This window comes from Phodopus roborovskii, unplaced genomic scaffold, assembly GCF_943737965.1.
Source record: "Phodopus roborovskii unplaced genomic scaffold, PHOROB, whole genome shotgun sequence".
NCBI lineage: Eukaryota > Metazoa > Chordata > Mammalia > Rodentia > Cricetidae > Phodopus > Phodopus roborovskii.
In genome coordinates this window covers 33,214,112-33,227,629 of record NW_026126567.1, presented here as the reverse complement: position 1 = coordinate 33,227,629, position 13,518 = coordinate 33,214,112, and the positions used below count along the sequence as shown (strand labels likewise).

Genomic DNA, 13,518 nt, shown 5'->3' with positions numbered 1-13,518 from the left:
TTTGGTTTTCTGTTTGGCCTCACCATCTGGCATGATAGCCAAAGGCTTTTTGTAAGTGCCTTTTGTCTCGCTGAAGAAGTGTTCTGTCCTTCTTCGCATTTTCAGTATGAAACAGGGCTGGAGTTTGTCAAATGTGCAACGTTGAGGTGATCATGTTCTCCTAACTGGTAATTTACCAACGACTTCCCTATGCTTAGCTCTCTTGCATTTTTGACTCAAGTCCTGTTTGCCCTGTTGTACAGTTGCTATAGGAGATACCCGTGTGCTAATGCTGTGGATGGGGGCTTGTGTAAGAAGTACGGTTTTTCCGCCCGCCGCCTGGTCTTGTCCTGCCGCCACACCGCCAGCCCCAAATAATGCACAGAGACTCTTTATTTGATACAATGCTATTGGCCAGGTGCTAGCTCTGTCTTAATTATTAACCCATTTCTATGTATTTCCACGTGATCTTACCGAGAGCGGAGGAATGGCGGTTCTGTTCTCTCCAGGCTCTCCATCCTGACTCCTTTACTAATTCCTATTTCCTCCTTGTCTCCTAGTCCCTCCTATTTTCCTTTCCTATTGGCCAACGGCGCTTTATTCATTAACCAGTATGAGAAACATACACAGAATGACATCTCGCATCAGGCTTGCATGTATGTTCATATAGGATACTGTTCTGTAGGTCTTTGCTGTGTTGTGTTTATGTTTCTCTGGTGTCAGGTGATAACCAGGTTCCTTTGCTGGTTCATTTATATGCCAGGCATGCTCCATGGCAATACTCTTTGCTTAAAATGACTTGGGGTTTCTCTACCCCCTGTAACCTGTCTCCAAGAAAACACTCTTGGCTCTTCTGTCTCATTTTACATTTTTCTCAATAGCAATTGCCATTTTCTTCATATGATGGAAGTTAATTATTCATTGCTGTATTTTGCTAACTTTCTTGTCTGGGTTCTGGGTTAATTTCTTTACCTCATTCATCTGTTCATTAAATCCCCTATGTGACCACCGACACTTTTCAAAAGCAGGACTCTGCGATGTTTCTCTGGCCCTTAAACTGACTCATAGTTTTTTGTTCCTGGTATTGGGAAGCTGTGGAGTTGTGGGGGGTTGTAATGGCTTGTCTTCTCAGCTTTCTGTCTTTGTTAAGTTTTATGTGTCTGATAGGATGTTTCCATTTTCTACCCCGCACTATTGTTTGCTTGTTTTATTTCACAGGGATCTTCCTGGTGATGTTTTTCACCTGGGACTCTGTTCCTCACTTCTGTTTAGGACAGATGATGGGATGGCAGGCAGATACAATGATTTAACAAGAGTCATGATGTTAGCCTGTAGCTGAAGACACATGAGTATTTCAGGTGTGTCTCAGAGGAGGCATAGAGACAGCTACAGCTACACATGGGCACAGACTGGAAAAATTGGGCGTGCAGGTTTTAGAGCTAGGGGTATTAATGACTAAGTAGTAAAGTGAGGATGGGAAAGGAGCAGAGTAAAGTATGAATGAAAGATTCAGTATGTGGGTTAGAGGTTGAGGAATGAATAAAGAGGGTGTGACAGGTCAGGTTCACGGAGAGGAATAACAGTCATAAAAACCTATTCTGGGGTGTTCTAAGCTGCCAGGAAACAAGCAAGCAAATGCAAAAATAGATAAACACAGAAATAGAAACTTACAGAAAAAGAAACAATGAAATAGAAGCTATGATGGCTCTAGTCGCTATTTCCTCTTAGGCTGATTGATGTAGCTTCTCACTCCCCTCCCCTTGGTGCTCCTCAGTATCAGTCTCTGCAGAGGGAAGAGGGGACTCCTGGATAAGTCACACGGGCTAATCTTTGGCTCATTCTCATCTATGATTCCTACCTTCAAGTGAAATTTGTTTTCTGATTTCTGGTATTATAAGGTTTATTCCCTCCCTCCCCTCCTCCCTCCCTTTCTGTCTTTCTTTCCATTATTTATTTTCTTTCATTGGTACAGAGGCTCTGAAGACAGTTGCCAAGTCTATCAGCCTGTATTGTCTTTGGGAGGTGACTTCCTCACTGTGCAGTTTGGTCACAGCATGTGATCCTCTTAACGTGCTCCTGGGTTTGGTTTGCAGGTGATCTCGGGAGCATCTTGTATCTGTGCACATCGGGAACACTGGCCTGTACTTTTATTGGTGGTGTTGTATGGGTATCCAGTTTTGGTATCAGGGTTACATTGACTTCATAGAATGAGTATGTCAGTGCCCCCCCCCTTCTGCTTCCATGGGGCAGCTTGAGAAGTGTTAGTGTCAGCTCTTTCTTGAAAGTTTGGCAGAACTAAGCTGCAAATCTGTTAGTCTGAAAATATGAAAAGATTTAGAAAACTACATCTATCTCTCTATTCATTAATTAGCTTATTTGGTGTGCATCTGAGTGCATGTATGTGCATGTGAGTGCACCTATGACTCGAAGATCGAAAGACACCTTGTGGGAGTTGATGCTCTCCTTCTGCCATGCAAGTCCTGGGGACAAACCTCAGATCTTAGTGCTTGATGGCAGCAATTTCACCAACTACCTCACTAGCCCTGGGCTTATCATTGCTTTTGTAGCGAGGCCTTTTGCCACTTCTTCAATGTCTTGCCTATGGATCCCTTTGAGTTATGAATACATTACTGATTTAGTTTGACAGTTCATGTGCATTTACAAATTTGCCCATTTCTTCAGTGTTTCCAGTTCTTGAGGTTGGTTAGTTGTTCTGGATGTTTGGGTGGTTTGGTTCCTTCTTTCTCACTGACCATTAGGTGTTTGCTTGTTGACTGTGATGGACAGGACAAGCCCCTTCCTGACTTGCCTTGTGCATCTATCCATCTTGTGAAATATATTCTTTTCCTCTACTACACACATTTTCAATAGACTTGCTGCTTGTCATTCCTCTGGGCACACATTGAACCACTAGGTAATTGCTGGCTCGGAAGCATGGTGAGCTTCCTGGGGAAATGAGAATGAATGGACTTGTGTTTGCCAAGTAGCATGACCGAGCAGGACCCATTCAAGATTGCCTCACTGAGCAGGTCTCAGAAAAGTGGGAAGATCCTGCTTGCTTCTAATCCTCCACCTCTACTCTCTGGATGATCTTTGATATATTATTATTATTATTATCATTATATTTGTTTACTTGCTTTGAGTTTACATTTTTTTCTTTTTAAATATAGTATTCGAAGGTAGGTAGACACTTTTAATCCAAGACCTTATTTCTTGTGTAATGTAAGCATTTCATCCCAGGAATCTTCTCAACACAGCGTTTTAGAATGTGTGCCCTTTCCATATCAGTTTGAAATACTTATTTTTTCCCTTGAGAAGCTAAGGAGACAGCTCAGTTGTTAAAGCTCTTGCTTTGCAAGCATGAAAAGAACAATGAGCTAGAGTTGTGTCACATGCTTATAATCCCAGCATGAGTTGAGACAGATGTGTGTCTATGTCCCTAGAAGGAAATGTGAGATTGTTAACTCCATTTTACAGTTTGATACATTAGGCTCAGATGCATCAGTTCAAGGTCATTCAATCATTAGGCGGTACACTGAGAATGTGGGACATGGTCTGTTTTAGGAAAAAAAAACTACATAAAAGGAGACTAAAAGAAGTCATGTCACATACCCTGTTTCCCCTCTCTTTGCAGGGTGGATGAGGGTGAGGTCATGATCATGCATCCTGGGATCATATGCATCATGGTGAGATTGCTGCCTCGCCTGTATCTTGATGATCACCCACAGGTATCTTCTGATGAGCTCGTGTACTTTGTCTTTGTTACCTGGCTTGTCTACAGAGTGTGAGGCTTTCCTTGGTTCTAGTGTGCCACGATTAGCAGAGTCAGCCCTGGGCAACATTTCTTGAAGGATGGTGTCAGTGTGTCTTGGACCCTTGATAGATCTGTGGCCACCCTTCAAAGGGGCATTCAAAGCAGTCACACCTGTGGATTAGGTTACCTTCTAAAAACAACAGGTGGAAAACATAGTTGAAGGTAATTGTTTTATCCATGGGAGCATTTGTTTTAGGGAGTAATGACAGTTGGTGTTCATGCCATCTGAACATAACTGTGACATGGTAGAAATTTTGCAGATCTCTGAAAGCGGAGTGTAAGTGGTGTCTGGTGTGGAGTGAAAATAATCCTAATATGGTCCATGTTCATATGTTTCCTGGTGACTTCACTTCTTATTCTGCATTCTGTTCTCCCAGAGAGCAAAGACACAGTGAGCATAAAGCTGGTGAATAGGGAGATGCAGTATAGTGGCATGGGATGTACTGGATAAGCGATGTTAAGTAATAACTATGCTATCACAGTTCTGGGTCATGGGATGATACTCCACCAATGAAGAATGGCATGTACCATTGACTCCCTAAGCTTCCACTGCCCAGCGATGGGTATCTATCTTAGGTTGTAAGCACCCTTTATGATGTTCATACAATGAAGTAGCCTAACAGGATGTGTCCTTGTTTTTAGGTAGCATGTGATATTATTTCTCATGACACTGTGTGTTAACAGGGATGGAGATATTCTCCACATGGTACTGGCTGGGAAAGAACCCTCAAAAGTCTCCTCCATTCATGGGTCCAACATTTCAGGGGGCCAGCCCATGTGACAAGAGGTCATAGAAAGAGGTAGCTCAAGCTGTGTTCTTGTCTCAAGCTGTCAGTATGGCCTGGGTCTCCTCTACAGTATTATTTGCATCTGGCCTCTACCTGCATCTCTGTGTTGATTCTCAGGAGGGTGCACAGCAGCTTAGGACTCCCAAAGGTACAATTCTGGAAATGCAGGCCTGGGACAAATCAACATTGTCTCCACAGTGTTTCATCAATCCAAGTGAGACAGTCACCGGTTCAGCTTAGTCTTAGCACAGAGGGAAAATGAACATCCTTTATCAATGAGTCGTGTGTATACAGGAAAGGGGACTTGCTGGGGACCAGCCTTCTTAGGCATTCTACTCTTAAATCAAGTGCTGGTAGTTAATGAATTACCTGAGCAATGTGGGATGTCCTTCTGCATGCTGCAAATATGTATTGCCTTCATTGGTTGATGAATAAAGCTGTTTTAACCAATGGCCAGGCAGAATACAGGTAGGCAGGAAATCCAAATAGAGTTATGAAGAGAAAGAAGGTGGGGTTGGGGAGATGCCATGTAGCCACCATAGAAGTAAGATTCCAGAACATTACTGGTAAGTCACAGCTATGTGGTGATACACAGATTAGTAAAAATGGGTTAATTTATATGTAGAGCTAGCCAGTAAGAAGCCTGAGCCATTGGCCAAAACAGCTTTATTCATCAACAATAAAAGCAACACATATTCATAACATACAGAAAGAGATCCCACATCACCTGAGGTCTGAGATCTTTCCTTCTTTACATTAATGCCTAAGACATGCCTATCTTAAGCATACTGGAAACTCACACACATCAGACAGCCCCTTTATGCCAGGAATGCAATGTCAGCCAACTTCCCTGGTAGTTCTTTGAGGTCCATGAGCAGCTGTCCACTGCTTCATTCTGCAAGTTCTTGAGGCTCAGGAGAGTGGATTCCTAAGGCCTTACAGTTGGTGAGGGAAAAGATCTGAAAGACCCAACCATCGGGCATGCTCAATGAGTAGATTGCTTTGCAGCTCCCAGGAAGTGCAGGGATATGCATTGGCAGGGTGCATCTGTCCTGGGTCATTCACATTACCATGAGGCTGGTTCCTTCAACTGTTTTGTATAATACTATGAGAATGGCCATGCCAGTGGTCTGAGTGTCTTGGCAATCAACCTGATGCCTGTGTCCGGCAGAAACCCACTACAGTGAAGGGACAGCTGGTACACAGAGGGCTGTACTGCTGCTGCTCACCCCCATGGATGTGGCTGAACCTGGCATTCAGATGTTTGCTCACTCTGTGATATCAACCCCACAAATTAAGTATGCAAATAAGAAATCCATTTGGCACAATCCTTTTCTTCTATTCAGGTCAATGTGTAATTGAGGAGAAGTCCCGATTCATCTTCACTCCTTCTCAAATATGCAAATGAACATAGTGATGCATTTTCTCGGATATTTTCTGCAGATGCCAAATCAGCAGCTATTAAAAGTTGGATAATTACAGTAATTAATTTCTGAAAGGGGGGTGGGGGAGACCTCTTACTAATAGATAGAATAGTAAATCAGAGGAGAAATGAAACCACACGACAAAGAGCTGAAACCAATCTACTTACTGCAGGGAGAGGAGAGGAGTGGGTTGTCTCAGTAGATGGCAGTGTAGGAAGGGATGGAGAGAGCTGCTCCTGCTCAGCTCCTGAGGGTCTGCAGGCCAATCCTGATGTTCACTATGTTCTTCATCTTACTCTGGCCCTTCCTCTCCTTGGCTGAGAAATGGTTGGTGCCAGACGCCACTGCTTAACTAACCTTACAGGTGTCCCTTTCTGGTTAATTTTCAGTCACAGCTACATTAATTTGTTCTGTGTGTAGCCCTCAGAAATGGCAGTACTGCAGGCCTCTCTGGAAACAGTTAACCCGGCTCTTTCTTTGCCTCAAGCACTTTCACTCACATTAGAAATCCGGAGGTAGAAATTCAGTTGCGCACAAGGGAAAATACAAAGGAACTCAGCTCAGTTTATTGGCCTCAGGAAAACCCAATTCATTGGGAAGATGCTTTCCTTTCCCACCACTCTCAGCAGCTATAGGGAGCTGATACTGCAAGGAGAGCTCATCTATAGGCCTTAGGGCATAAAGAGAGGTAGGGACAGTGGCCTGAGGCTATGAAGAAAGTGGGACTCATCAAGAGAGTAGGACAGGAGGAGGTCTCAGACACAGAGAGGTACAAAAGAAGGGACCTATTTGGTCTTGTTCAGCTGGGTTAAATCATGTGAGTGTGTAGCGGTCTTGCCAGTGAACCTGTAAGAGTGGCCACACCCCTTTGGGCATGGCTTCAGGTGAATGGAGCGGCAAGAACGATACATGAGTTGGGCTGGGAAGGTCAGCCATGTCAAGAGCCTCACAGGCCAAGCTAAGAGAACTGAACCAAATTGGGTTACCAAACACTGTGACCACCAACACTTCTAGATCCAGTGACCAAGTACTCTACAAAGGTTGTGAAGACAGTAGACCATGGTCAAGTCTCTTGTGTGGCATCCAATAATCACAGAACCACGGGGGACATTAGGTAACATCTTTGATCTCTCACTCAACAATATCATTGTTCTTGTAACAGCTATGATGATGAATGAGTACCAAGTCCATGGCCATCTGACAAGGAAAGACTTTAATCCAATGGGGGGAAGTTTACCAACTTAGCATTAAGGCATATTTTGTGTTTTTGTGTTGGAAGAATTCAAATGAAATAATATAACTGTCAGGTTTTAAATGCTCCATTCAGTGAAGGGGTAACACTTGAAGTCCTTGCTTTCTAAGTTAGTGCTTCTAAATGGGAACCCTTATTGTTAGTCAGAAAGTTGGGCTTTGCTTTTATATCATGAATTTAATACTGACCTACAGGATTTTAAATGACTTCACTGTAAGAAGCTTTGCTATATACATATGATCTCTAAGCTTTATGTTACATGAACCTTCACATACCTACTTTAACCTTTCAGTTTTGTCCTCATATTTCCTTTGTGGAAAATTCTTTACATTAGGACAAACTTTTATTTCACTATACAAGGTGCTTCCTTACATAAAAGAATTGTCCTTTAATATTTTTTAGCCTCCTCAACCAGTAACAGCTGCTACTTGATGGTTCTTTTGTGTCTTGGTTTTCCTTAAAAACTTAGGAAACGTTTTTAAAAATAATGTAACATCATATTCTAATGCAAACCCAGGAAGCTTTTGCAGATGCTCAGCTAAAGAACATGAGTAATCCTGGAGACATTTCTATCTTTTTTCCTACAAAAATAATTGAATTAACTAATTAGTTAAATACTTTAAAATCTCATACAAGGTCTCAGCTATTGCTTTTGCTAAAGTGTGGACTCTTCACTTGGACTCCAAACAGGACAAAAGCTTGACAACCCTGCCCTTACTTTGGGTCTATCTCTTTTATTTTGAGATTGGCACATATCCAGATCTGCATAGATATGCCAATCACACTAAGGTGTGACTACTGAGTTATTTCCTTCTCCTTCAAAGTCAGAGACAGAGAAATAAATACTTGCCTCAAAACTGCAGTCACCTTGGATTCTAGGATCTACAAAGCTCCCCAACATAGGCCACCTTCTATGCAAAGCAGTTCTCCATAGAATGGGACTGCATCCTGGAACAGATGCTGCCTGTGCCCAAGAAATGAAAATGAGATCTCCTTTGAACTGCCCTGTAGCACCATAAATGAGACAATGAGGTACCTCTTTCCTCTTTGCTCAGTTCTCTTCCATTTAAACATAAAGGCCGGGTCAGTACCTGAAGTTGGCTACCCCTGTCTGTTTCCCTCAAAGTTGTCACACATAGACCAATCTCTCTTGTATGTCCCACTACTATTTGTCTCTTTAGTTGGCATATTGTGATGGGTGGCTGAGCCTTGCTTGTTATTGGAGTTGACATCTTTGCCCCAAACTTCCTGTTGTACTGTGAACTACAAGGAATTTGGGCTAATTTAACAACTTCAGTTTACAGGAATACGCATAAGCTTTTGTTTTTCTTTAAACAAAGTACAGACATAAACACCCCTGAGAACAAGATATACATACAACCATACATAAAACACAGGCCATTCACTGCCCCTAAAGGCATTATAGCTTTCATGTAGATGCATCACTTGTCATTTTTAATAGACCACTGATCGGATTATGTCCCCCATAGCATTAAGCAACCCTTAATTCTAAATCTTCACTTGCAAAGACATGACTCTTAATGGAACTAAGAGGGGGGGGAATGTATCTTTTCTTTCTTTAGAAAAAATTTACTTTTCATTTTATATACCAACCACAGTCCCCCCTCCCTCCCCTTCTCCCACCCTTACCTCCCCCATCTCCCCCCTCCCCACTCCCCATCCACTACTCACAGGGGTGGTCCCTCTGAAAATTGTACCTCTTAAATGAAAGCAAAAGAGGCCAGCTGAGGCAGACTCAGGCTAGCATCCCTGTTTCAGTTGCTAGTTTGCAGAAGAAGGCAGCTGTGCAATGGTGACCTTCCAATTCAGTAATAACAGTCAGAAAGCCTGGTGTGTGGGCTCACAGGGTAGTCCGCTAAAAGCCTTTAGCAAAGCTCAGAGAGCACTGAGGGATGCCACAGTCAGTTTCAATTGCAGCCTGGGGAGTGGATAGCCTCAGGCTGTCCTCTGCCTTTTGCTCTATCTTAGGGGATGCTATAAGAGTCTTTTCCTTCAATACTGAATTTTGCTCTGCTCGGGGATTTCTTAAGAGACGAGTTCCTAGAAGGTGGTAAAGATGGGGAGAGGCTAGGTCAGGGAGGAGAGAGGGGGCTAGGAAAAGTGAGGGTCCTTAAAGTTTGTCATCGGTTTTGACAAGGCCTCTAAAGTTTTCCTATTTTTTAAAAGAGGTTTCTCTTTTAAAAATATTTTCTAATTTCTTGAGATTAATAACTTCATATTTTTGCTTCCAGATGCTTTCAAATTGCAATTAAATCTGGTTGCCTCTTTACCATCTTTACCTAGGACTTCTAGTTCAGTGTGAACAAAACAAAAGCAGTTTAAAATGTGTCATTTCAAATTTTGTCTCAAACGCTCTGGAGAAGTTGAACTGCGGCTCTCACCAAACATGGAGCCTGCTGGCATCACAGTGGTCTTTCTACAGACATTTCCTCCTTCCGTGATCTCCTATGTCCCATTGTAGTGACTTTCTAACTTTTCTTTTGGGGAAACGATGCTCCCTGCTAGCTGGTGGATGTGTGGATTTACGTGTTGCTGTGGTGGTGGTGGGGTGGTGGGGAGCACTCCCTTGGCTCGCTACAAGGTCGGTTCCTTCCATTCTGGGATTTATTTTACAAATTTGCAGGGACCCAAGACAATGGGGTGGGATTGACAATTCCTCCAGGCTGAGGCTACTGTGTGTCCTGAAGAGTCTTACACCTTATTCCGCTGAGCTGGTGGGAGCAAGGGCCTCTTATCTCCAGCAACTTCATGATTAGGCACTTGCAATTCTTTTTTTTCTAAGTCTTTATGTGTATAGGCATTTTGCCTGCATGCCTGGTGCCCAATAGAGGCCACTGAATCTCCCTGAAAAAAAAGTCATAGTTCTTAGCCATCGTGTGAGTGCTAGGAATTGAACCCGGGCCCTCTGGATGAGGAGCCAGTGTGCCTTTTCTTAACTAAATAGGCAAGGTTCCCTCAGGCAGGAGAGGAGAGAGCGAGAGCCGCAGAGATGGATACTGGAGGAGAAAAGGACAGACTGCTAGCTAACAATGGTTCTGAGACACGATTTCACAAATAAAAGGATATTCAGCAACCAGCTCAGAATAAACCACAGGGCAGGAAGGACTCACTGATGTCTGCCCACTCAGGCAACATGGATGGGTGAGCAAAAGCCTGTGTGCTGATTCAGATGGCTCCTTTCATGAAAATGGCTTGTTCTTGGGCTCCAACCCAAAACTCCCCCTCAAATGAGTAAGATATAGTTTATTACAAACTAAATATGGTTTGGGAACACAGATCTGGGGCTCCTCGAATGACATGTTCCACTTTGAATGTGGTCATGTGACTGCTGTAGTCAGAGCACAAATACTGACATAAAGCACTGTGGTTACCAAATACAAGGGTGAGGATGGAAGCTAGGCAGGCAGGCAAAGGAGGAAAACCTGGCTATCAGTTTTAGATGCTGTATGATGACATCCATAGCTTTTGAGTTGGGGTGAGCTAACTCACAGGATGTTAGATCAGGTAGAGTAATGGGCAATAAATAGGTGGGATTCAAGATAGCCCAAGTCAATTTTATCTCAGGATCTGTAACACTCCAACTCCACCATCATGAATATTTTAATCAGTCAATGAGCCTTGCACAATGTTCAATATAGATATGAGCCTTGCATAATGTTCAGTATAGATATGGAAGCTTCAGAAGGCAATGGGAAGAATTAACTTTTTTGCTGAGTGCTGGCATAGTCCCATAGCAAGGCTTGAACCATTTGCTTCTGGCCAGGCTGCCCTTTTTGCCAAGAGGCATAGCCATGAGAGTGTATGGAAAAGAATGGCGTGGCCAGATCCAGGTATCTGAGAGACTCTTATCTCTAGTGTACAGCCTGCATTAGTGGCAAGTGTGTTTCAGAGACCTGAAGGCTCTGGAAAAGATGATAGCCATGGTGACTTCCTGCACAGCCCAGTGGGACAGAGGACATGAGGTCATGTATCTGTGAATTTATTTGTGCCTATGTTTGGAAATGGGCATCATTTCCTGGAATTTGCCTATGTATTTCAAACATGTGAACTAATACCTAAATATCACATTTCAAATACCTAAAATAGCAACAGTACTAATAGCTATGGATAGCATTATCTGAGCATGAGTGGCTGAAAAGGGCTATTTCCTCCAACAAGGAGCTTGGTAAAGATCTGTTTGTTACACTGTACCGAAGTATATGTTCTGTGTTTTTTGCCTTTCCCACTAAGCCCAACCTCAAATATTTCCATTTTTCTCCAGTGAAAAATTTTAGGCTGTACTCAAAACCCAGGAGGCTTCTTGGGATGTTCTATTAATCAAAGCAAATGGACCCAGTTTTTGTGGAGATGAAGAGGACGGAAAGCTCAGTGAGCCTGGGGTAATGGGGTAGGCACTGATGTCAGGTGGGATTCCTGCAGCCTGAATGGCAACTGATCATTCTTCTGGTTTCTTCTACCATCTTACTTACCATTACCTGTTTTTGCACCTCAAGTTCAGCTCCTCAGATTATGTCTAGGTCACAGAAATTGCAGACTGAATTTCTTGGGACCAGGGATCATGGAAAGGCATAAGTAAAGGCAGGTAATAGGGAAGGCCTCAGGCCACAGGAGGTAAATTTACCTACGTAAAGGGGTTCATATTTAACTAAGGGGAAAAAATAAAAATAAAAGCAAACTGCACCTAGCAAACCAAACACGCTGAGGCCATTGTTCATGTCTCTTGTGAGGTGCTGTGTTCTCTTTATGAGGAATGAGTGTGTGCAGTGAACCACAGACTTTAGCCCACTGTGGGTGGCTCTATTCCCTGGGCCAGGGATCCTGGATTGAGTAGCAGCAGAGAGAATGATCCGAGTACTAGCATACCCATGCTACCTACTTCCCTCATCTCTGCACTTGAGTGTGGGTGTGATCAGACCGGCTGCTCTAAGTCCCTGCTGCCTGACTTCCCTGTAAAGGTGGACCTGTAACCTGGGATTGTAAGCCAAAACTTTCAAGATAACAAAAAACAAACCCATTCTCTCTTAAGTAGCTTCTGTCAGGCTATTTTATCATAGCAACAGGAAAGAAAACTAAGACACACATAACCCAGTATCACAAACTCTCAAGTCTAGGATGTTGTGGGAGTAACACAAGCCAGTGTGCCATGCTGGTGGGACTGTGGCAAGATGGCAAATCCATGCCATGGAAGAAAAAAAAATCGATTCTAAGTAAGCAATTTAAAACAAGCAAACAAAAACCCCTACAACTTAACAAATAATCTTCTTATAATCTTTAGTAACAAGAAGCATGAGCATCACAGAAAACCTGTTACCTCCTTCCCCAAATGAGACAACATTTCAACCAAATCGGAGTAAATAACCCTTTACTGGTTCGGTGAGAGTTCTAGAAGGAGCTGACTTTGGATGTAGCGATTTTATGTCTGTCAGGTCAGCAGGGTTACTATTAGGAAGACATACTGTGGACTGAAGTGTTCAACACTCCAGCCTCCTAACGTGCTGAGCTGTATTAGCCCATTTTCTGTGACTGCAAGAAAGTAAGCGAGGCTGCAGACTTTGTAAGGGAAGGAGATTAAAAAGCCTGATTGTGGTACTTGGAATTTTCTCAGCTCTAGTGAGGTTCTCTTGGCGGATGATGTCATGTGGAGGCAAACAGGAGAGAAAGCCATCCAATGGTATGAAATTGGGATCCCACAGGAACTAGGCTAACTCTGTCTGAGGGCATAACCTCCAGTGACTCATCCACTTCCTCCCAGCCCCTTCTCTTGAAGGTCCCACCACCATCCTGGGAACAAAGCTTCCAGCACGTGGCCCACTGGGGGACAAGCCACAAGTAAGAGATGTCACCATCCCACTGAGACCCAGTTCTTTCTGGGCTGTGGGGCTCATTAATGTGGACTAGGAAGAACATTGGGAAGAAAGGGGTAATAAAGAGGAAAAACACCCCAGTGTGGACTCAAGTCTTGATTGTTAGGTGGAGAAAGCAGAAACTTCCTTAGGGCCACCCCACTATTGCGAATTAGCTTTGAGAGTCCAACCTGCCAGCCAGCCTGGTGACCGTTGACCTTACCTTGGAGTCCTAATTGAACCACCTTCCCCTTTCCTGCATTGGAAGTACTATGCGTTAGGGAAATCAATCCATTTGCAGGGGGAGAAACCAGACTGATTTCCTGCCACTGCTCATATTTTCACTAAAACCCCATTTTACTGGAACCAGAATTGAAAAAAAAACCCAGCACATTTT

General features: G+C 43.4%; 1 protein-coding gene across 1 annotated transcript in view; it reads left to right on the top strand.

The window, feature by feature from the left end:
• The window catches only part of Wdfy4 (WDFY family member 4), a 232,615-nt gene that overhangs the window by 60,832 nt on the left and 158,265 nt on the right, over positions 1 to 13,518 (top strand). The window contains 1 exon segment of the mRNA XM_051202497.1: positions 3,614 to 3,707. Within this exon segment, the coding sequence (XP_051058454.1) occupies positions 3,614 to 3,707 (94 nt within the window).